The 25,707-nt window shown below is 36.7% G+C and overlaps 1 protein-coding gene across 2 annotated transcripts in view; it reads right to left on the reverse strand.

Annotated features, from left to right (window-relative positions):
- cdk18 (cyclin dependent kinase 18) overlaps positions 1 to 25,707 on the reverse strand; it is a 75,713-nt gene that overhangs the window by 34,230 nt on the left and 15,776 nt on the right. The window contains exons 1-2 of one of the 2 annotated variants that reach the window (XM_043251399.1): positions 24,069 to 24,415; positions 3,994 to 4,129 (exon numbers count right to left, since the gene is read on the reverse strand). In XM_043251399.1, the coding sequence (XP_043107334.1) occupies positions 3,994 to 4,111 (118 nt within the window). In that variant the 5' untranslated portion in view covers positions 4,112 to 4,129; positions 24,069 to 24,415. Of the gene's footprint in view, positions 1 to 3,993; positions 4,130 to 24,068; positions 24,416 to 25,707 lie in introns of those variants that run through there. The other variant, XM_043251400.1, reaches the window with a different exon arrangement.

Here is a 25,707-nt window from a genome sequence, read left to right on the forward strand (position 1 = left end):
CCCGTAGACGGCCCTCCCGCCACGCTTGGCTTGGAGGTTCATTTGCAGCTGGAGGGAAGGAGACGGGGTAAATAGAAGAAAAGCGCTCTTGCGTCTCCTCCCCGCCTGTCCTCGGATCCTCTCCCTCCTTCCAAACCCCATCCTGCTCCAGCTGTCTCCGTCGCTGCCGTGTCTCCCGGGGGTGGAGAAAGTAACGGCGTGCTGTCCCATCAGCCAATGGGAGCAGCTGGTTCGTGGAGGGGGAAAAATGGGGCGTTGTGGAAACAGCTGCCTCAGACAGACAGCTGAGGAGCCTGATTGCTCCCCAAACAAATGTTTTGTTCCCAGAATGCATCCAGGTCCAAATCCCCATCCTGCCACAGACCAAGGGTTCGTCGCCTGGTTTTGCTTCTTAGTATGAGTTTATTCGGTCGTGTGCAGCCAGAGTTTTGCCTTTTATCAAAGTTTTACTTTTCAACCTGTCAACTTATTCTTACCTCTAACATCTACGCTTCCATGTTTGTCACTTTTCAAATAAAAATTTTTAGGTGAACTATCTCTTTAAGACTGTTTTAAGACCTGAATTTGGTTTGTGCTTGTTGCCGAATGCCGAATTTTTAGGAAGTCGCATTTTGAGGTCAGTAAGCCTGACCCTTAAATGATCCGATCACCAAAGCTGCAAATATTTGATTAAACCCACAGTAAAAATATAAACATTATGAAATGTAATGACATTTATAAATAACTGCTTTCTGTCTGAATATACTGTAAAATGGAATTTATTCCAGTGAATTTTAACTTATTATTATGTAACTTATTATTAATGTTGGAAACATAATATTATTAATGTTGAGCTGCCTAATGTTTTTTGTAGAAATCAATATTTCTTTTTGATTCATGATTAAATATGAATAATTTCTTAATTTCTAAAATATTTAATTGCAGGGAACATTTGTAGCTTTAGCTACAAATATGATTTAAATACGATTTGTAATTTTAAATATCTGGAGAACAAATCTGTGGTTTAATTGTGGCTTTTTTCTATACTATTATTCTACAACGGAGCCAGGGCTACCATCCACACACAAACAATGAAGATTTTACTTGTAATGTTTTGTTTTTTTTGTTCTTGATAAAGTTGATTGGTAATAAAGATTATAAAAGCTCTTTCTTTAGGGTTAAAACAAGATACAGACTGGCCAATAACAAGCATTATCGATTTATATTGCAAGACCGAAGGTGTGTGAAAACCCCTGCAGATCTTTGACAGAGTCTTAAATTCTTAAAGTGGTCATGCTTGTAGTCTCTCCCTTGAAATTCGATTTAATATTGACTTGAGAAGGCGTTAAGACCATAGAGCCAGAAAGCGGAGCAGAATTGTACTATTACCACTGCATTAATAATGTAGGCACAAAGATAAGCACCACTGTGAACGAAGAGCGAGGACGCTGGAGGGTCAGAAACCTGTTTCCTCCTCATCTTCTCTGGAGCGGCTCTGACCCCCGAGGTCCTCGCAGGCCGCTAGATGCATCTCTCTTCCATCTCTTGGAGAGATTATCAAACTCTCATGGGCCACTCATTTTTCTGGCCTCTTGGTGAGATTTCTTTGCATTTAAGAACAATCCAGAAGGCTTCGAAATTGCGAAAGGTAGCCTCAGTTGACTTTCGTTAATGCTTCAAAACTGACAGTATTTACTTTTTTAAATATATATTCCTGGTTTTATTGTTTGCAATGCATCAGTTTCACTGATTCCCCTGGATAAAATGGCCCTCCCTGTTTTTTATGTGGTCGAATATCTTTTTTGCCTCATGAGTATATCATGTTTTGGATGTAAAATAGGTTTGGAATGTCTCTGGTTTACTTTACGAGAACACAGATGTATTATTCTTAAATCATTTTTAAATGTAATTCAGTCATAATGAGTAGGAATAAATATATTAAAATACTTGTTATGAAACTTTTATTTGTATGTTTTCAGTAATTATTTTTGTATTTATTTTATGTGATTTTGTTAAAGTACTATTTAGTATAATTTAATTGTTACTTTTTATTTAGTTATCTGACATATATTTGAATTTATTTCAAGCAACAAAAATGTGTGAGTGTATATGTGTGTGTGTGTCTATATATCATACCATGGATTTTGAGTCACAGATGGGAAAATTAGTATAGTATAGATGAACAGCCTATAACATAAAACTATAGGCTTTTTAAAGACAATTCACGTGCAGAAATGTAATAATTAAGTGTAAAACACATGTAAAATACAGATTAATCTTTGATTGAGCTGTGATGTTGTTTGATTAGCAGACCTGACAGAAGTAGGTATTTCTAGGCTGCTACCTCTTTAAGACTAAATGCACAAACTTAAAACTGATACAATACAATGAAACAATAATTAGCACTGAATGTCTACGCTCAGTTTCAGATTTGGTTTTGCCTGTTCAAACTGCATTTATAGTTCAGACGTGTAACCAACATGAAAACCAGAGAGCTGTCTATGGGTGAAAAACAAGCAATTGTGAAGCACAGAGAAGGAAAATCAATCAGAGCCATTGCAACTCATTGGCCGTAGCCGTTTCAACCATTGTGAGAGCTGTCAGAAAATACCCTAAAACAACTGTAAGCGAAATCAGCAACAGAGGGCAGGAGTGAAGGTATCACAATCTACTGTTAGCAGAAGACTTCATGATCACAAGAACAGAGGCTACACCAGAAGACTAAGTTTTATGGACTGATGAGACAAAGATTAACCTTTAACAAAGTGATGAAAAGGCTAAGGTTTGGAGAAAGAAAGGATCTGCTCATGATGCCAAACACGCAAGCTCACCTGTGAAACACAGTGGAGGTAATGTCGGGCTCATTAATCTTCAATGATGATGTGGCACATAATGGCATCAGTAAAACGAACTCTTTCTGAAGTCTATAGAAACATTTTGTCTGCCCGTTTAAAGAAAGATGCAACCATACTTTTTGGAGCTCATTCATCATGCAGCATGATAATGACCCAAAACACCAAAGGAGAGATCAGGGTAAGAAGTGGAAGGTTTTAGACTGGCCAAGTCAATCTCCAGACTTAAACCCTGTAGAGAATGCCTTTTACCTGCTAAATGTCAAACCCAAATGTTTTCAGTCTACAGCAAAAATAAAAGAGGGGAGTGTGTGTGTATATATATGTATGTATATAAGTGTATATATATGTATATGTGTATGTATGTGTGTGTGTGTGTGTGTATATTAGTGCAAGTTGATTGAGTTAACGCACAGTGTTTGACAGCACTCATATAGTTTTATTTTAGTTTATCATAATGTATTTCTGAATATTCAGTTTCACACGTTGATCCATCATGTTATGCAAAGATAATGTGATTCATGTTTTTTATAAATCTACATTTTTTTTTACACTTTTTTTTAGTCTATATTTATTTAATCTAAAAGACCACAACAAAGGAAACAAACCATAGATGCCAAAAGTAGGATTAAATGTTTTTTGTTATTATAGATTCTTGATTATGCATGAAATTAATTAAATACAACCGTTCATATTGTGGGATTATAGACTAAAGCCCTGTTTGGATGGGACTAGTTGTCCCACAGGAGGTCAGGTGCGTGTGTTTTTCACAGAATTTATTTATTTCTTTAATGCCATCCTGTTTTTTTTTTCACTCGGGCATCCTCTGAGAAATCGAATATTGCTGGATAGTTTGATCATCGTAAATATTTACCTTTCTCCTCATTTATTTTGACCTCTGTTGGAAACCACTGAATCTACTTTTCTCATTGTGCTACATGGTGCACATCTTCATAGATTTAAACCGACTTCCTGGATAAAGCAATGGTATGTGATTCAAGTGAGTTACTAAAAGAAGCATCTGATCGCTGTAGTAGCTGCACCAGGTATGAGCTTTATGGTAAACTACATTAGCCTTGTTTTTATCAGTGGGTTTCACAATTCTCACGTCACACTCTTGTGCTTTGAATGGATGATGCAAATGTCGAAAGCAAAGCCGTACCGTCATTGCAGCGGATGTTGAGCTGGTTTATCTGTTCAGTGAACTCGTTCTCCTCTATCGTCTCTGTTCGTGGCACAGAAAGTGAGAAACGCCTCTTGAAGTTCTTCATCTTATTCATGTCGCTGGACCAGAAGTCCTGTGGAGGATGCAAGAACAGCGTGAGTTAGGCTAATGTGTAGGTTATTTTATTTGAGAAGATTTTGTTTGTTTTGGTGCGCTCTCCGCATGAAATCCGTCATGATGTTATTGGGCTTTCTTGTGTTTTTGTCTTTTAAAATCTAACTGAAGGATCTGAGATTGAATATTTACAACTTTTCAGAGAGATTTTCCTCTGTTCTGGCATCGCTTGCTGTTTTACGCTCTGTCAGAGCTCCAAGTTTGGTGTTGTGTACACAAAAACTCCAATATAACAGGTCTGCAATCAAAAGTTAGAGATCTCAGTAATGAACTCAAATGTTTCTCATGATCTCACCTGCCATCTGCATTCATTTTGTAGCGTTTTGTACTCTTGCTGAAGGTCAGCTATTGACTTATTTGTGTCTGTTTTTTTTCCCCAGGGCAATTTTTTGGAGAACAATCTGAGACGGTATAATTCATGAGCTAAACAGGAGCAACCTTTAGGCAATGCTTTTTCATGGGGTGGATCCATAACAACAGATCTGTTGTATCTTTCCTGCAAGGGGTGTGCGATATTAAATCATTTCTCTGTATTTTGGGGAAGTATGTTAATAACGATAATTAAACAATATTAAACAAAGAGTATATTTTTGTGCTGGTACTTTAGACCCGTAATGAATAAAAATATATAATATTAAAACCATAAGTGGCAACGGGTCTCTGTCTAAATGAGTGATTCATTGAATCATTCCTTCAAACGATTTGTTCAAAACGACTGATTCATTTAGAAACAAATTAAGTGACTCCATGCTTCCCAATGTGCATACTTTCCAACCTATCTGTCCTAAATAGTATTGAAAATGACTATTATCACATTTAATTTAGAATAGTATGCACTCTCTTTATGAATGAATCACTGACTCAAATTATTCACTCATTAAAACTGATAGGTGGCAGCAACTCTCTGTCTAAATTAGTGATTCTTTGAATCATTAGTTCAAACGATTTGTTAAAAATGACTGATTCATGCTCCCAATGAGCATACTATCCATCCTAAATTCTATGTGATATTAGTCATTTTCAATACTATTTAGGGCAGAAAGGGTTGTATTGTGTGCATATTGGGACACAGGAACTGTCTTTATGAATGGATCATTGAATCACTGACTCAGATGATTTATTCAAAAACAGATTCATTCATGAACAAAACTCTGCAGTGTTTTGCTCTGAGATGTACAAACGAAGGCTATTTTAAAAATATGCATATTGTATATAGTGTAACTCATTCGATATTCTTTTCAGTTAGAGAAAGGTTGAAAACGAATATGATTTTTGTCCAAGATGGGTAAAGTGGTTGAAAAATATACTATATAACACTTCAAAAGTGTACATTAGGTCCCTTATAACTGATATAGTAGTTGCTGTAAGCATATAGACTAAAACTCTGTTTAAAGATAGAATTAATAGATCTCTAATGATATAAAATTTCTCCACAGCTGAAGTTCAGCTCCGTCTCACTGGAGCTTAACAAAATCTCCCGTATTCTCTTCCTTTCCACTCCTACGTTACCAGGCAGAGCAGTTGCTAAGGGTTCCAGCTCTGTTCGTTTAATTCCGGGTGTGAGATCGTGCTGTGTGCTTTACTAATTATTTTGAAAGTGGGAGACTAGCCAATACTCCCATTGCCAATTAGCGTCAGCTACCACTAAAATAACTGCGTCTCAGAGCGCCATTGTTTCTCAAATGACTCTGAAACAAAAATGTAAAATAATAAAATAAATACTAATAGCGCTAAAAAAGTTCCCTTTTCAGTTGTGGTGGTGTTGTCCCCCTCCTCTCAAACTTGTTCTCTGCTTCTTGTTCTTTTCCTTTCTTTGATTATAATGGTTGTTTTTGCTAAGGATAATGATTTAGTCTTCCTCGCTTTGAAACATGACTCTCATAGGACAATAATTGCTCCATGCAGTCCCATCATAGAGCTGATGAAACACAGACCAGTGTCTGTCTGAATATTCTCATCATCTACATCGTATTTATGGGATGTTACTAGTTCTAGCGTAGAACAATGTTTGCCACAATATTTAGCTTGGGTCGTGAACTAAATTGTTTTTGGGTTTCTCATTTAAATTTGATATATATCTATGATCTATGTTAATTTTATTTTGTTTACATTTATACTTATACACACACACACACACACACACACACACACACATATATATATATATATATATATATATATATATATATATATATATATATATATATATATATATATATATATATATAATATATAATTTTCATTTTCATCTAGTTGTATCTAAATATGAACAATAATTTTATCTATTTTTTTTTTTATAATGTGTATTATACACACATTTGTGACTAAGGCAAAAATCATTAGGATATTAAGATCATGTTCAATGAAGATATTTTCCTACCGTAAATATATACATCAAAATATAATACATGGAAAAAATTTAATTAGTAATGTGCATTGCTAAGAAGTCTAAAGGCAATTTTCTCAATATATTTAGATTTTTTTGCACTCTCATATTTTCTATTCTAACAAACATACATCGATAGAAAGCTGATTTATTATTTATTTATTGAAATATTGGTTTATTGATTTATTTATAAATTCGAATGCTTTATCATTGACCAGCTAACCAGCAAATACTTTAACCTCAACAACTGATGTCTGACCAAGTCTTTGTGAAAGAAAAATCAAACTATTAGGGTCACTAAAATAAATCTAAAACGGTTGGATTCAAAGGGCAGAATATTAACGTGATTTTTAAAGATCTTGCGGTTTCCTAGTATTAATCACACACAGTGGAAATATTTTATTGATATTCTCCCCCGCTTCTGTATTCACTCTGATTGAATCCAAAATCTCATCCAAGTGTAATTACGTCCCGAACTCCAGGGACCCTCCAAAGATGTGAGGGTGTCATAAGCAGATGTTAACCGAATCATCCGGAGAGGTGACCTTATATTCTCTGTCAAACTTCCTGTGGTGGCTGGTTTTTCCACCTATAATTTATTCTAATTCTTATTCTGAAGGAGAGTTTCATCTCTCTAATGCTGTTGCTGATAAAACCGAGTTTGCATTTGTCTGACTTTACTAATGTGCTGCCAACTTACTGACTCCCAAAGATGCTTCATGTACTTCAACTAATTCACAGCCTTCTCGTCTCACTTGACCGACCCCGTCCATCAGCCACCGCCTCGCTGCCTTTTGCATTTGCTATGCGCCTCGGTTCCACGGGGAATCGCAGTGACTCAAAATAGAGCCACCTTTCCTCCGCCGTGATGCCATCTCCTCCAGACGCGTCTGAAGATGCTGAAGGAATTCTCAGCGTGACTCATTCGGCGCTCTGTACTCACTACGCCCCTCGGGGACGAGACTTCTCTTCGGCAGAGAATCTATTAATAAGGTGTTTTTTGGTTTGGTCGGTGGCATATGGAGGCTGAGGGACTCTGTGTTCCTGGAGCGGGCAGCTTTTCTGTTAATTCGAGATCAGCCGCAGACTCCAGAGGGGTTACGGGAGTTGCACACGCTAGTCATTGACGAAGAAGTGGTGATGGAGAAGGTGCTCATCTCATGTGTTCGATGATCGTGCTTTAACCAAACTGGACTGGTTTAATAGCTAGTTCAAGATACAGTGATAGTCTGTCACTGGCAGTAGCTGGTTAGGTTAGTTGTTGCTTCATAACGCAGTGTGATCTGCAATTCGACATTCAGCGCCGATGCGCAGAGTCCCGTTGCCCCTCTCTACTGCTTCACTTCCTGTGGACTATGATCTGTCCTGTCACAAGTAAAGCCAATACATATATATATGTGTGTGTGTGTGTGTGTGTGTATATGTAGATCTGTTCAGTTTTTGTGCAACACTGCCTAAGCTGCAAATGTCTACACAAGTTCAATACGTGAACCCTGGCACATTTTTATTACGTTGATATAGGTATGTATTGCGGCTGTTCAGAATTGGAATATCCGTGGAATGTTGTTAAAAGCTCTATTATATTATACCAAAGTAAACTTCCATTTACACAAATTTGAACTCTTTTGCCGAACTTTAGATACACATGATTTGAACTGGAGCTCCTCGTACACCTCTGTACTCCGTGAGCTACCGAACAAACCTACAGTCTATGCAAACCTATAGATATGAAGCTGGATATGTGTGATGCTAATGTTCAAAACCATCAGCTGTCAAATATTCCAGCATATTAATATTGTTTTGAAGTCATAACATGATATTCTTCAAGTAATTGTGTTATGCTTTATTAATAGAAACTCTGTAACATTGTGTGTAAAGCCTCTAGTGTTTATTTCTTTTAGAAACTGCAGTGATGTGTACTTGTTACGTATTTTGTGTCTTGCTAAAAAGTATGTTTATGCCATGAGACCAGGTAATAGGTTCTGTAGAAGTCCTCATGACCACTGATGTGTGCTTTTATGTTCATGTAGCCTAATCCTCTTTAACTGCATGCATTCATTTTTCATCTAGATGTCAGATTATGATTGCTGGGCCGGGCTCATATTGCTCATAATCCACTGGAGTAACAGCCAATTGGCTCTTTTGTTCTGTAGCTGAAGCTCTTAATAATGTCTGATATGGATGTGGGCTCAATAGTATAATCAAAATTAAAACACAGTTAACATGATTGTACACATTTATGTTGTCAACAGACTGATTTCACTAAAGCCATGCTAGCACTATATAAAATGATCTCCAGTTATAATCCTATAATAGTGTGTGTGTGTGTGTGTGTGTGTATATATATATATTTACAAGTTTAAATGCATAGTTTACCCACAAATGATCAATATTTTTGATGAATTAATTTCCTTTTCATTAAAATCCCCAAACTTTGCTTTTTTTGCAATTTTGAAGGAATTATTTGAATGAATGAGTCAGTTAATCAATCATTAGATGGAGATTACTGGCAATATATAATTATATTGATTTATCCATGACAGGCCTAAACCTGCCAGACTTAACACAAAAGAGAGGGAAACCGAGAAACATTTTTGCTAAAACCACACTTCTTATTAATTTTGTGTTAATATTCAGCTTTGGATGCATTATTAACATCCTTGGAGCAGTAGTAGTTTTCTCATAAAGTTTCTTGTTTTCTCTAATTAGCAATTCTGCATGTGTAAGTGACCTAAAGGCCTCTGGTGAGTGAAATTAGTAAACTCCATGTGCACCCTTCAGTATTATTAATGAACGTAGCATGAAATTCATTCATTATTATAATATAAGCTTCAAAAGGGCATGCTGTGCATACAGCCATGCACTCCTCGTGGTGACTTTTTCCTGATCTGCCCCTTGAGTTAAAATGACACACGTACAGAGAAGATTACTTTGAAAATGTAATGGGTTAGAGATGACCTTATTTAAAATGCAATAAGTAGTGTAACATTGGATGCAAAATTCACTTTTCGTTTACATATACATAGCCTATGTCCCAGCAGCGTGTGGAGAAAACCATCCTACGCTACTAAAAATCAAGGTAGCAAAAAGTAAAATAAAAATTAAGGACAGATCAGTGCCATCGTCTGTGTTCCTTCTGCACCTCCAGAAAAAGTAAGTCTCACACATCATTTGCAGGTTGCCTTTACTCTTCCATGGAAGAGAGGGGAGGGTGAGCAGAAGTCATTAGCATGTAAAGAGACATGACCCAAAACAAGCTGCTGTGAATAGAGCAAAGTAAAAAAAGGTGGTGTTCTACTTGAACTTCAAGTGTTGTGTACTTCAACACTTTTGACCACAGTATGTTGCTGACCTTTCAAGAAGAACCTACAGAATCATTCCTACTCGTGTAAAACGGGCGCCCAATGTTCCCTTTAAAACACAGGCACTAGAAAAAACCCAAGCTTACTTCGAGATCATTCTGATATGAAATGCATATTTAAATATTTAATTAAGATATTTAATTAGCTATGATACTGTTTTTGAAATTGAATCTTGCTACGGCAGGAAACATTGGAACATAACAATGGATTGGTAAAAAGTAAAGCTATACTTAAACCTCTCCTAAACTCCCGAAACATTGATGTTTCTCATTTTAGAGCAGTCAGGGCAATTTATGAAAGAAATTAATTAAATCTGCATGTGTCTGTAAAAAATCAGATGTAACCCCCTCTGTAATCCTTAACTTTTTCATAGTTAGGTAATTTAATTACACTTTTTTTTTTTTTCTCAGTAACCGATCACAATTACTTTAATTTTGTAATTAACTAGGTACTTCCCTACTCTGCCCACATATCATATTAGAATCTAGCTCTCTGGTGTCTTTACAATGCCCTTCCTCTCCTTTCATTTGTTCAGTTACTCAATGCGTAATTTTCCCAGTGTTGAGTCGATCTCTGCTTACGTTCCCAGAACAAGTCAATAGGTAGCAGTGACTCTTAATTTAGCTGTGCGCTGTTAGCAAAGCAGAACACTGCGGTCTAATATGTATTGACCTCTGAATGAGTCTGTGGATGAACCAGTGAGGCACAGCTGTGCTGCCAAACCTCCACCAAAAAGCCCCTGCTGTCCTTTACTACCCCTCTTCATCTCCCCCGCCAGACGGCAAGATCAAAGATCGCATTAACATTGGTGAGACGTGCAAAGGCACCGAATGTTTAACCTTTCTGTCTGTGTATGCTTGTGTGCTAGACTTTTCATTTCCTGAAATCAATTTTAATGCAAAAGTCACCACCATGTAGGGACTACATGAACTGTAAACAAACTGTCAGCCCGCTGGAATATAGTAAAAAAAAAACAAAAAAAAATCCCGGGATGGATATGATAACCAAGTAATCACGCAAGAGTGTCATTTTCACAGGTGTTGTACCGAATTTATGCAAAAGTTGAACAAATTAATATTAAGTTACATTTTAGACACAGTATTATCTGTTTAAATAAATATAAACAGTTCCAAAAAGCGGCGGAGCATAAAGTTTGCCGTATCATTTAAGAAACTACAGCATTTGACTCTTGAATTAATACATTTTGAATGAATTATTCGAGGTAATAATTTAATAATTCGTTCATAAAGACAGAATCAGCCATTTTGAATGAATCGTTTGAAAGAATGAATCAGTCAATAACCAGCCAATGTACCAGCAAAAAAGTTTAAAAATTAAATTCATTTGCTTGCTAACATAGAATGATTTTGCAAAAAACTTAGTAGTTGTATTAACTTAATAAAAAAATAGCTTATAGTCATTTTCTTTTTCATTCTGTTTGCAAATCATTTAAGTCAACGATCCAATACTCCATTCATAAAAACAGCCACTTCCTTTGTTTCTAAATAAATCAGTAGTTTTCAATGAATCACTCATTAAGGCACTGCCTACTGGTGGATTAAGCATATCAAAAAGCGCTAAGCAAAATATTGTTTAATTATCGTTCCTATATATATATATATATATATATATATATATATATATATATATATATATATATATATATATATATATATATTTTTTTTTTTTTTTTTTTTTTTTTTTTGTGTCAGTATCACAAACTCCTATCACCACGATGTTATAGTTTTACTCTGTAGTCTTTTTTTAAGCAGTTTTTCATTACTCAACCTAAAGTTGGTCCAAACATCTATGAATTTATTTCAATTATTGAACACAAATGTATTTAAATGTTGTTAACCCAACAGCTGATGGTAGCCATTTACTTTTAGCTGTAGGGATTACTGATAAAATCTCAATATTACCCTATATATTATATATTATCTAACTTAAGCATTTGTATGTTTTATATATATACAAACTATCTCTTTAAACCTCTGTGATATCTTGGCCTTTGGATTTTTTTTTTTTTTTTTTTTACCATCTGTCCGTCAAAGTTTAATATTGAGGCTTGAGCAGTAGTAATAAATTCCCCTTTATAAAATAGCACACAAACAAGACACTTTGATTAGATCCACCTTTCTTCTCCTCTTTCACTCTTTCTTTCCAGGGCAGCTTAATTGCTCATTGCCAGGAATGCGTTCCAAATCAGGATGCGCCCCATTTGTCTTCTTTACAGACTACAGATCTGGCTTTGCACGGACCACAGAGCACACACTGGCACATTGTGAGCCCGGCCAAAAGGCAAATATCCACGCAGGTCTCATTCGCGACCCCGCATACAAAGCGAAACGCGCAATCAGAACCCCCCCTGCACGGCAAAAAAAAAAAACAGAAAAACAAACCCTAATTTAGTTTTCCACCGACTCCGTAGACTGGACGCTCCGCGGGGTACGGCGGTCCTGATTGGGAACACGACTTCCCACATGAAAAGATGTGAGAAAATAATGAGAAGATTCTGATCTCTCTGACAGAGTTTGGCCGCTCCGTTCTGGCTCGCCATCATCAAATGGCATCTGCTCTCATTCTCGTGCCAGATCAACTTGGCCCTCGGCTCTGAGCGGGAAAACCCATCATTTGGCAGCGGGACGCCCTTGATGGTGCAACAGTGATGTCTCAAGCTGCTTGCGTGTCAGAATAATTCGCCTTTTCTGCGTTCGCCCAAACTAGAGAGAAAACATAAAGGCCTTTTCTTTGACTCATCTGCCTATTAGGTTCCCACTCGTGGCCGCGAGTGACAGTCACGCGGCGTTTGATTTTCGGGTTTGACCCCTTTTTGTTTCCCCAAAAGAATCGTCCAGCCGTAAGGTCATCGTCATGTTGTTGTTATTACTCAAAGCGTAAACCTCGAATCTAGTTCTGGTTATTGAATGCGTTACGAAACTTCTCAAGCCTTCGCCCACCCCGCAGAGATTGTTTGCGACATTAAAAAAAACGATGTTTTTTTCTCCCATCAGGCTTTGCTGCTGCAATTACAGTACTGGCATTACTGCACAGATGTCTGTCCACCAAGTCCATTTATTGAACAATGAGAAAACAACATGACATTTGCCTCTGGCGAACACGGCTAAGCCCTCCAGCGGAGAGACGTCAGTGCATTGTGGAGGCTGAGTGCTGACGTACAGAGAGGGAAATCATTTCACCTACACTTTAATTGATGCTTAGGCACCTGTGGGTTCGGTTCATTCAATACTGAGTCTGATCAAATGCTAGTTTTTGTTCAGGAAGGGAGCGTGCAGAGACGGCTACGAGGAGACCTCGGCGCTGCTGAATAGTATTGTGATTAGATTGGAAGGTGAAAAAGGATATCCTCGTCTCCTGCACAAAGAAATGAGAGCTTGTCGTTTGTAATTGTACGGAGAAAATGTCACTGGTAATCAGCAGTAGCGCTCAAACTTTTGTAATTTTTAGCTTTTCAGGAAATACCAGGGTTTTGATTAGGAAAATTATATATATATATATCAATATTAGGATATTTCCTGAGGTACAATGACTCAGTGTCATTGTTGTTATCGATTTTAGCTTCCCACAAATGTAGCTCTGTTTATATGCCAGAACAGTATTATTTCTATAATATACAAATATTTATTCTGTGTTAATTTTGATGGTTGTATCTTATGTCTTTTTTCGCTTGCACTCTGTAAAATACATTAATTTAAAAAACAACAAATTAATAAAAAAAATAATAATAGTAATATTTAAGTAATATTTTGATGCAATATATATATATATATATATATATATATATATATATATATATATATGCACCACATTTGTTATCGGGTAAAATTAGTTTTTTTGTATTGGTTTAATTTACATTTTATATTGATTGATATGAAATATTTAAAGTGGCATGCTTATTTATTTCTGTTTATTTATTTCTCGACTTACCATTAGCTCTCACAAAAATGTAATTTGAAATAAAAAACAAACAATTTAGTAATAATAAGAGTTTAATAAGCGTAGTTTGATTCAGTAATCAATAGCTACGTTTCCATACAAAGATTCAAATGCAACTTATGCATAAAAGTGAAATATTGCATTAAAAGCAGGGAGCACGTTTTTAGAATTCACACGCCTCTTAAATTAAATTGTAAACTTTTTTACTTTGTTTTGTTTTAAGCAAAATATCACAGAATTTTATAAAAGGGATTTTTTGGTTAACAGCCATGACATCACAATATTTAAGAGCTTTTCTGACATCCCCTTTTAATAATCAGTAATAATAATAATAATAATAAACATTTATATAAGGTGTTATGTTATGTTATTATTTCTAATTGTAAATGTATTATTTCATAAATATTTTTTTCCTTTACACAAAATATTATTAAATAATTTATATCAGTTGGGTAGCAGCTGTAACATCACAATATTTAATAGATTTTTTACTATCCTCTTTTTAAATTAAATAACCTTCACTGTTGAATTGTGCACTATAAGAGCATGCGGAAAAAGTAAATACATTTGTCATGTGGGATCAATTCATATAGAAAGAAAAACAACGCGATTCATGCGTTTGACATATTTGAAGATTTGCTCTGCACTTATTGCAGCTTTTCTAGAAAACAACTCATCCGGAAACAGTCATCATATTTTGTACGAACCCTTGACTCTCTCAATATGTGTCTGTAAAAAGATGACCTAGATCCCGTCAGACGCCCAGGGGATCGACTGAGTCATTCATCTGGAAGTGCGCTCTTGTAATGTGGTCTCTGGGGGAATGAAGGTGCAACTCCAATAAGAGGAAAAACACAGGAATCCAGTGTTCAGTGTGTCCAGACTCACTTGCATCGGCTGTTATTTTCACAAACTATTGAGATGATTTGCTGAGACGTTGGTGCTAAAAATCGGGCCTGAATCTGCGGGGCTGTTTTTAAGATTGATAATGAAAGGCATTCGTTTAAACTCCAGATTTGAGTCAAATGAGTGAAAACGATGGCAGTTTGGTGCAAACGTGTAATTTAAGTTTTTATGAGTTAAATCGGTAAAGGGAGGAATGACTAACACGGATCGCTCTCTTCATCCCTATTGCTCTGTTTGAGCGCTAGTTTTGGGGAGGTCAGATTATTGAGGAAAAGAGGCCTCTTCCACACACTGGTCAGAGCAAATAATCGTTTTTTTTTTTTACTTTTGTTCTGATGTTGTAATGAATCACGATCTCCCACAGAGCTGTAGATAGTGTCTCTGTATTAAAATCAAACAATGATGTAGAAATATGAGTGTGTAAATGGCCAGAGGAGAACTTGATTGTCCAGTGGTGACTCAGGGTACATCATTTTCTCAGATAAGTATCCTTGTGACGGTTTGTTCTCCTAAAGTTAACAAACCTAAAGGATTCAGCTCATGCACATCAAGAGTACATTCAACTACAAAATGAATGTATATAGCAGATCGGATTGGTTAGTCTTTACGTATTGAGAGTTTAGATTGTAGACCTGTCAAATCTGAGTACAAAAGCAATAATAGTAATTTACTGTAACCTATCAACTTACATTTGATCAACCAATCAGTCATTAATTTAATTACAAAAAAAAAAAAAAAAAAAAATATATATATATATATATATATATATATATATATATATTATATATATTACTGAATGATTAAAATAAATAAATAGTAATAAGTAAATTAAAAATTTGCTTTCTTATTGAACCATCAGTTATATATATATTTTTTTGTTTATTTTATGAAGAATTAAATTAGATTTATTTGCTTTTATTTCGAGCCTGTAGTTGCTGTCCAGGAGAAGCAAGCGAGATATTGAAAAGATGTCATTTGTGATTAGTCTTTCCCATGGGTGATTCCAAAGATAATTTTCTCATCCGTGCATCATATTTGGTACATTTGCAACTGATGCATTTGTCGCCAGGTTTCTATCTAATCTAATGTACTAAATTAGCCTACCTGTCCGTCAGAAGCTTCGTGTCCATCATCTGTAGACAGTTTGCCTCTGCAATAATGCTTTAATGGCTACATTAGGAGTTAACCCAGATTTTAAATTCGGACTCAAGCCCTAAGCACATAAAGACAGGCCGAGCTCAGTCCTGCGGTCAGATGAGTTTACGCCTCGGTGACAGGAGCTCGTTCAGATGCATGCTTCAGTGCCGTTTTACAACTCACAATATGCCAGGCCAGCGTCGCCCTTGTTTTTCACAATGACATCGCTACAAGCAGTTAGACTGGATTCCTCCTGGAAAACAAGCTTCTTTCCCGCCAAAGCCTGTTCTGTTTGGAAGGCAAAAGGAAACGACTTGTCTGTTTAACTATTGAGTTGTCAGTACTCGGGGCTACAGGATGTGAATAAAATATTTACACATTTGTGGCAAAAAGTGATATCTAAACTTGCTATGGACAGGAAAATGTTTTTTATTAATAATTACTAAAAAAATACAGCAACTAGAAAAATGCATTCCATTAACTGAAACAGTGTTAATATTACAAATTACTAAAATTACCAATTTATTTTATTTTATTATTTTATTTTATCTTGAAGGAATCAAGCTTTGGTATTGAACCTCCTGTTTATTTTATTTTACTTTACTTTATTTTTTGGGGAATTTTAGCATTTTTTCCAGGTTAACCTTTATATATTTATAATCAAAAAATGAACTGAAATAGTGATAATATACCAAACTATTAAAATCCTTTTTTATACCTTTGAAATACACTACAATCCCCATTAAAACATCAGTCAGCTTAAAACAATAAAATAATGCATCAATAGTTTAATAACACAAGATTTAAACTGTAATAAACATAGCTGCCCAACTGCGAAACGTTTTTGAAATAAAAATTGTATAAAAAAAAACGTGAAAACCAGGTTTTACTGTAGCATTATCGGTTAAAATTACAATTATTTCTCACCCAATTGTAGGGTTGAATTTAAACCGAACAACCACTTATATTGAGAGATTCTGTCATTTGACAACTTCAATTCATTTGCTTCCTAAATGTTTCATTTTGGGCACCAGTGGCTCTAGCCGTTTTATTATCTGGAGCCATTGGTTGATTGAATGCGCTGTAACTGACCTCGTACGGCGGTCCGGCCGGCCCTGGCGGTTGCGAAATTGAGACGTCCCCCTTAAGACGGATGGCGATACCTCACACGCATATCGCCCCGATACAATATTCCTGCCTGTCAAGCTGAAAATCGCACGACTAAACTAAGACAAATGGGCTCCATGGACACGAAGACAGCTTAATATTCGGCAAAGCTGAAAATGACATGACAGGAAGGGCCATTTGTCATTGCCTTTGGCTTCACGGCATGTGTGGACATAGATAAAGATGCATATTACTTTGACGGCCACATTAGACTGGAACGGAGCGAGCTGTGAATGATGCATTAGTAATGTTGTTAGTGCCGGTGTCATATAATTTTCCTTCATTTGCTCGTACGCTTTTCATTACACGAGTAAACAGTTGACGTGGCTCCAAAATGCACATAAATCTGGGGGAAGGAGCGATAATATATTTTTAGAAAGCCTACCAAGCAGTAAATGCCTGCCGTCCCCCCGTCCCATTTAGACGAAGCAATAAAGACGACCTTTTGTTTTCACTATTCGCATCGCTATGACCAGCGCCAGAGATGTCTCATTTGACTACAAGAAGCTCTTTCTTTAGTTATGTAGATGCACGAAAGCAAAAAAAAATTGTTGGGGCGTCAAGCTAAAACAATGGCTCTAGTGTTTTTGTCGAAAAGGGCCATAAGAAAACACAACAGCCAACTGTCAGCTAAACGCGTTTAATAGTTGTGCTAGTGTTCGTTCAGCTGGCTTGCAGTTACGTGAAAAGAAACTAAGCCTGGTGAGAAGGATCAAACTGTGATTTTTATCCAGACTACATGGTCATTTTTTGCTCTTTAGATGTGTTGGGTTTGTTCCCTCCTGCTGTGACGATTGCTAGCAGGCTCTAGCTGTTATCAAAATCTTTAGCGATCTGTAAAAACAGCATTTTGCTTTTGTTCGATGTGAAGTCAATATGTTGCCCTTTTAATGAGTAAAACTGGATTAGCTTGAAATGTTGGCCAACGTTCTTGTAAAGACCTTTCGTTTATTTACTGCAAACAGCAGGATAACTACTGTAAACATTACTGGGAACGAGTCCGGATGAGGCACACATTAGAGCTTTAGCTGTCTCTGTCTTGCTACTGCTTTAGCCTGTGCATTTTTGGTTGTTTTATGTTCATTGGTTGCTTCTTCATAGCTCAGGAGACTTAACAGGGATTTGGGAAAGGTTTTATATATATTTAATATAATAACATTCATATTTTATATTATATTAATATATTTTATTATACTATATACATATTCAATTTGTGAATTAGGGGATTGGTGCGATGTTTGTTTAATGACTTTTCACTTCTGAAACTATTAGAGGCATGTATATGCTGTATATTATACGAGTTTTATAATTTATATAATATTACTATTGATCATACTGTTCCTTGAGCTTACTAGCACATTGCCAAAAACACACATCGCCAACATATATATATATATATATATAAAGGGGTATTGGCCCCAAGGCAACTTTATTTTTCTGAATTGAACTAATAAGACTTGACTTTGGAACTGGAGTGTTTCCAATTTTTGTGTGTGATATGCATCAGACATTCTGCCAATGGCTGAAGCATGACGTCTGAGGCTGAGACTGATATTAGCACAATTGTTAGCAAACTAACAAAACAAAAGGTCATTCGGTCTGCACGGGGGGATATTTTCTCCGAATCCGACCCTCAACCTAAAATGAGTTTGACTTCTCAAATTTGTGATGTTTCGCCTCTATTTGAGCGCAACTAAAAAATGAGTATGACTGATTGCTGATAAGAGTCTGTATAAGCAACAGCACAGAAAATAGAGCTATATGGCTAAGTGTCTAGCCACCTGTGAAATAGGGTTTTCTGTGTAGGTTTTAACACGTCGGTGTGTGCTGTGTTGGAGGAACCGGTCCCATGCTGGTTTGCTAGAGGCTGCGCAGAAGTTTTGACCCATAAATGGCCCCAACGAGCGATGATTTATAGAAATAAAAGTGTGTTGACAGACTAACCACCTCAGAGCTGCTAGGTGACTGGCTCTGTTTGCACTGTGGGTGGCACATCCTCACCCTGATATTCACAGAGATAAGACTGATCTGAGAGCAGTTTGTTTTTCTTAAAAATGCCAAAATGAAAGGATTGAACAGGGGAAGTTGGCTGCAAATGACACAAACAGACACACGCAACACATGGGGGACTTTACAGTGACTAACTTGTAGTGTTTGTGTATTATTATAGGTCTTATGCGTCACCCCTCCGTGATATAAATCTTTCCACAATCCAGAACTCACTTTAAATGACTTGACTTGCCTTCAGATGCAAATAAATCGGTTATTATTATCGTATATAAAACAGTTGACAAAGCCTTGTCAAAACCATAGGTTCTAAGATGTGGGGTATGATCAAGTTCCATCAAAACTGAAGCCAAATCTTGACTAACAGTTTGTCTAAGCTAGGCTAAACCTTTTGTGACTAGCTGTTCACCATGTGCCAAACATTGAGCAAACTAGATGAATCCATTTTTTTGTAAATGTGAATGCGCTGCATAATGCTCTTAATGCTAAGCTGTTTGGAGTTGTTATAATTGCTAGGTTGTTTTAGGCTGTGAAGAGTGTTTTTTTTGTGTTGCTATGCTGTTTTGAGTGTTGTCTGCGTTGCTAAGCAGTTGCTAGACTTTTATGAGTGCTTTTATTGTGTCGCTATGTAGTTGCTAGGCTGTTCTGAGTGGGTTTTTTGTGTTGCTATGCAGTTGCTAGGCTGTTCTGAGTGGGTTTTTTGTGTTGCTATGCCGTTTTGAGTGTTGTTTGCATTGCTAAGCAGTTGCTAGACTTTTATGAGTGCTTTTATTTTGTTGCTATGCAGTTGCTGAGCTTTTATGAGTGTTTTTATTGTGTCGCTATGTAGTTGCTAGGCTGTTCTGAGTGGGTTTTTTGTGTTGCCATGCAGTTGCTAGCCTGTTCTGAGTGTTTATTTGTGTTGCTATGCAGTTGCTAAGCTGTTCTAAGTGGTTTGTAGCTGAGACGTTTTTAGGATATTTTACGTTTCTACGCTTCTTTAGTTTTGAATGGTGTTTATTGTTTTGCTGTACAGTTTCAAGGGTATTCTTTCTGGTTTGAGTCAATTTATATACTCTTTTTTTGTTATCGTGAAAGCCTTAAATTGTTTTGGACAGGTTTTAGTGTGTTGCTAGACAGTTGATGGGGTGGTTAGATGTTGGTTTCTTTTGGGTTTTTTTATGTTTTACTTGGCTAATGCCATTAATACTGTGAGTCCGTTCATTCGATCTCTTATTTGAAGAACTGTTGCATTTGTTCTGTAACAGTAGCAGCTCTGACAATCTACAGACATACATGTTAAGCTTATGCATATATGCATATGTAGTCAGAGATAAAATTCACAGCACACAATAAAGTACGTTTGCCCATAGTAATTAAAATACACTGAACGCGCAACCTTTGTCTCTCTGTGCCATATGCCATGTAATAAAGAACTGTTAAATTATGAGGGTCTAATTATTTGTCTAGTTAGCAGGCCATTAATCTCCTGTAATCACTCACAGATTTATAGTGATGTCATCAGCGCTCTGAAACCATGCTCGATCAATAAGCACTCAGTCCTATAAGTTATTTCTAGTAAATCAATAAGTGCCCTATAGAGACTTTAAACAGCAAAATTAGTCTGCGCAGATCAATAGTGTATCTCTTTTTACCTCTCTTTCGTACTCTCAGTGCAAGTTATAAAGAGAGAGAGGGCTGAATCTCCCAAAAGAAGGCAAAACAGAAGGTTTTGTATGTGTAAAATACACCTATTAGATTTTGACTATTTTCAATCTGCAGCTGTTAAGATCAGTCTTTTTTTTTATTATATGTTCTATAATATTTACTAGTATCAAAATAATCACTGATTCTCTAATTGTGCTTGGAGCACCAAAATACAACAAACTTAAACAAATAAGTAATTCCACCTCGAAAGTCATTTATACACTGACTGTATTACTACAACAGAACATGTATCTCTCTGTGAATGTAATTAGCTGAATGTTAATTACTGATTGTTTCAATTGCACATGACTTTAAGTACTTAAGCTTACATATCAACATGCAATTTGCTGATTAGGGCAATCAAGGGCTGTGTGGTGTGAGGATTCAGAGGTATTAATGGTATTATATATATATATATATATATGTGTAAAACTAAACTAAAATATTTAAAACATAAATTAAGTCAGAATTGAAAATCCATTTTAAATACTTTATAAATGACACATTGATTGTTAGTTATTATTTAAAATTTAAGTTTTTTTTTTTTACATTTAAAAATTGAAGGCAATTCATGAACCATTTTTAATTGTAACAGTTTTATGAACATCTACATTGTGATTATATACCATTTTATAAATTGACTCACAGTGTGAGACTTTGGTCATTCGTCCCGTCCCTGTTGCAAACCCGTGAAAAAGTTTCAGACATAAGTTGCGTAAGTTCATTGATGACATCCAGCATGTTGTTTTGTGCGATAAATCGGTCGGTGGTGTGAACGTTTCTCAGAAGCGCTCGTTAGTGGCGTAAACAGAGGTTTACGGGACCGTGATCACTGATGCCAGTGAGGCGAGAGATAGTAAGAGGGCAGATGGTGAAGAGGTTGAACGGACAGCCGCGTGTCGCCCCGGGCCTGTACCCTGGTGTCCATGTTGGGTCGACCTCGTTCTCATCTTCCTGTCACCATTAAAGCACAGCAGCTCTTTTGACTAACAAGAACCATGCACAATACAGGGCGGCGTTTGTGCATATTCATTCTCCCCATGTGTTATTTCTATCTAGACAGGGAATTTTGTGTCATTTCCATTTCAAAGCCAGAGAAGAAAGGCAAAGAGCACTTCTTTATAATCACAGGGCTCTGAAATTGTATCCCAGCTTGAATACAAACAACGGGGAAATTCTTGAAGGAGGTTTTTGTTGTCTCCTGATACTTTGCTCCCTTACACCGAGCCATTAGCATCACCGGATCCAAGCGCATGATATATGATATGTTTTGCTTAGGACATTTTTGTGCGTCACTGCAGCCGTCACTATATGCCAGGCACCATTTATCTCAAACGAGCAATAAAACCTCTCATTTGATGCTGTTCTCCTAGGCCCAATTGCGCAATTATCTTCAATCGCCTTCTCGAAGTACTGCTTCACAGCCGAGGAAGGAAATTAACTGAGTTAGAAGACCAACAAACCTCAATTGCTCCTCCTGAATACACAATTTAGCTTTGAGAGGAAATGCTGGCTGTCTAGACTGAGGTGATAACATCTGTCATATTCTCATCTTATAAAGGAACTCATAAACTTACATAATGCCATTGTCTTCACCACATCTCAGGTTTGTCCTCATATTCTCTCTGTCTATTAAATGAAGGTTATCTTCCACGTGGAATAAAGTTTGTGGAGCAAATTATGAGGAGACTGACTGGTCAGAATGAGTAACCGATAAAAATAACCATTTCTATTATTGTTTCCACGGGTTTTCCAATTATAGCAAGGAACAGACACATATAAAGACCTCTTTATATCTCGATTGCTTTGTTTTAGATGAAAATTCAGATTTTTTTTTCTCCAGTGCACTCATGTGACCATTAAGTTGTTCTCAAACTCAAACTGTGCTTGAATTTGTCAAGTTACTCTTAATATCTCAGTAAAACTTTGCTACCAATTCTCACTTTTACTAGTTATTAGTAGTGCTATCAAACGATTAATCGTGATAAATCACATCCAGATAAATTGCATGCATTTATATATATAATATGAATATAAGTATATACATCTAAATACATGTAAATATTCTCAAAGCATATGCTGCATGTGTGTCTGTATATATACATAATAAATATACACAGTACACACATATATATTATAATAACAATTTATATATTACAGTTACCAACAACTTTTATTTTGAAAGTGATTTGACAGCACTACTGATTAGCATGCCTATTATTAACACTGGCTGTTTATAACCCTTCCCAATACCTAAACTTATCTTACTAACTATAGTAGTTTGGGGCAAAAGTCATAACTAATGATTTGTTGATGGCAAGAAATAGACTTCAAATTCAAAAAAATCCACAAAAAAAAGTTCCACAAGAAACAAATGATCTAAACCATATAATAGCGCGCTTTTGTGCAATATTTTTTGAATTTTATTTCAAATGTAGAGCATTTTAGAGATGGAGTTGCTACTTAATGCATTTACTGTGGATTTCTCATGAGCAGCATGTAGCCGGGTCCCAAGCTGTTTTAACATTTGAATAAAAGTAACCTTCCCTCAAGCAAACATAAACATGAATTGCGTCTTTCCACATGCCCTCACTGGATCATCTTCATGATCACATGAGCTTTCCATCTGAAAAGTTGCGCAAGTTGCTCGTGAATTCAAGCTTTCTGTGTCAACTTTTACTCGCTCGTCCTGTGGGGAAACCTTCAACTTATCAACCAAAACACAACTTTTAACTCCTGCAAAGAGCCCAAAACGGCCTTGATAGGCTTTGTTTTGAGAGCGCGGCCGCAGCCAGTGGTCTGTTTGACTTCAAGATGCATGACTCATTTATTAATAGCTCCTTTCTGCACTAATGAGCCACTGCCAGCCGCCTGGTCCTTCTTCACACTAATGTTATTGACCGACTCTATTTGTGCGTTCGAGTGGTGTGCCTACTGTCAGATAGGCTGCAATAAGCAGGCATGTTATGTAAACATTGCAATGTGTCACTTTAAAGGACGCTCTCCGCAAACGTACAGTCCTGGCCGTGAATCACATGCGCATCGAAAACCCACGCCGCTGAACACGCGTGACCCCGAAGCTGCATATACTGCGTCAGCGTGTGGGTTTAGAAAAAGATGAGCGAAACCTGAATGAAATGAGCCTTTATGGCATTATCCCGCCGCTACGTTTGTAGATGTACACAGTTTCAGCTTTTAAACAACGACGCGGTCAACATCATCTCTCGAGCATGTCATAAAGTCAGTTGACAACAGTTCATGTCACAACACAGACACGGTTGCATACTCACAGGAGTGGCCGGAGTCTGCAGGAGGCAAACAGTAGACCGTCTCTACTCTACTCTTCCTTCAGTGTGAAAGGGAGGAGAAGGAGGAGGAGGAGGGCGGCCTCCAGGTCTGGAGGCAGTCAGCGCACCGCCAGACAGATAATCCAAAACTGGAGGTGTCTTATTTAGTCTGCAGCACGCATTGCACGCGTGCATGCAGTAGAGAGAGGCACAGGCGTTCGTCTCGCGTCCCTCTCTGCGCTCCCTCCTACTTCTGCTCATGAGAGAGCCTTCTGACAGGAGGAGATGCGGGAAAACATAACAGAAAATAAATAAAAAAATAAACACATACAGGAAGCAAATGTGTCTCTCTGAAGGATTTTATAATCATGCTGGGTCTCCACCCCCACTTGGCTGTCTCTCCTCCCCTATTGTTATAGCAACGGCCAATCAGAGCGCTTCATCACACAAGCCCTCTCTGCCTGCCGGGAGACTGTGATTCTTTCACACCGGAGCTTGTTCAATATGGCTGTGGACCAGTAGTGTGTGTGTGTGTGTGTGTGTGTGCTGTTAATTAGCTGATCTGTCTAGTGGAAGGTTAAATTGTGTTTCGCTGTACTAAGCTGTCAAACTATTGTGTGTGTGTGTGTGTGTGTGCGCTTTATGCTTTGTGGTTTACTGTCTTCACTCAACCCACGGTTATTAGCGTTCGCTTCTAAGAGAGATATCAAACACGCCTGCGTGGACTAATTAGGGAACAGCTTTGAGAAAGTGCAGGTTTTCGACGGCTAGTCAGTTGTTTTTTTGTTTTTTTATAAAAAAATGCACTGGTAAAAGTCTTCATTAGAGGTTATTATGTGTCGATAAGTGTTCTTAATGAGTGTTGTTGTCTTATTTTACAGATTCATTTCCTAAAACTCTAAAAATCAGATACCATTTTACTTGAAGCAACTCTATAGGATGACATACTTTTATATTAGGATATATTTTATCTCGAATATAATATAGTTACTGCACTGACAGATTTTTCACTTGTTTGTGCTTTAAAAAGTTCATAAATCTGACAGCACTAACTAACATGAACAAACTGTAAACAATACATTTATTAGTGTATTTATTCCTCTTTGTTAACCTTAGTTAATAAAAACAATCATTTATTGTTAGTTCATGATAAATTACTTGTGTTAAACAAATGTTAAAATTCATTTTATTAATGCGTTAGTAAATGCAAAAAACAATTAACATTAAATAAGATCAATAAATAATGTAAAAGTATTGTTCGTTCTTAGTTCATGTTAACTAATGGACCTTCTTGTAAAGTTTTACCTACTCGTTTCTACTTTTTTTATGCACTATTTTTACTTTATGTATAAACGTAACAATTTGTGGAGCTGCGTGGACATTGCACGCTGTATTCTGTTGTTTTGTTTCATCAAAGCAAGTGAGTCAAACCAGTTTGGTGAGTAAATGATGACAGAATTTCTGAACTATGCTTACGGTTTAGTTCCTTTAAAACACCAGAGGAGTGTTAAAATGCAGCCGCAAATTGACAAAATACCCGTTAGATGTTTTGCGTCTCACAGCGGTAAGACAGTCAAAGCTCCTTTTCATTAAGCAAGCAGCTCAGATGTTCAAACAACTTTCAGCTCAATTTCCAACACAA

Source organism: Puntigrus tetrazona, chromosome 11, assembly GCF_018831695.1.
Source record: "Puntigrus tetrazona isolate hp1 chromosome 11, ASM1883169v1, whole genome shotgun sequence".
Classification (NCBI taxonomy): domain Eukaryota; kingdom Metazoa; phylum Chordata; class Actinopteri; order Cypriniformes; family Cyprinidae; genus Puntigrus; species Puntigrus tetrazona.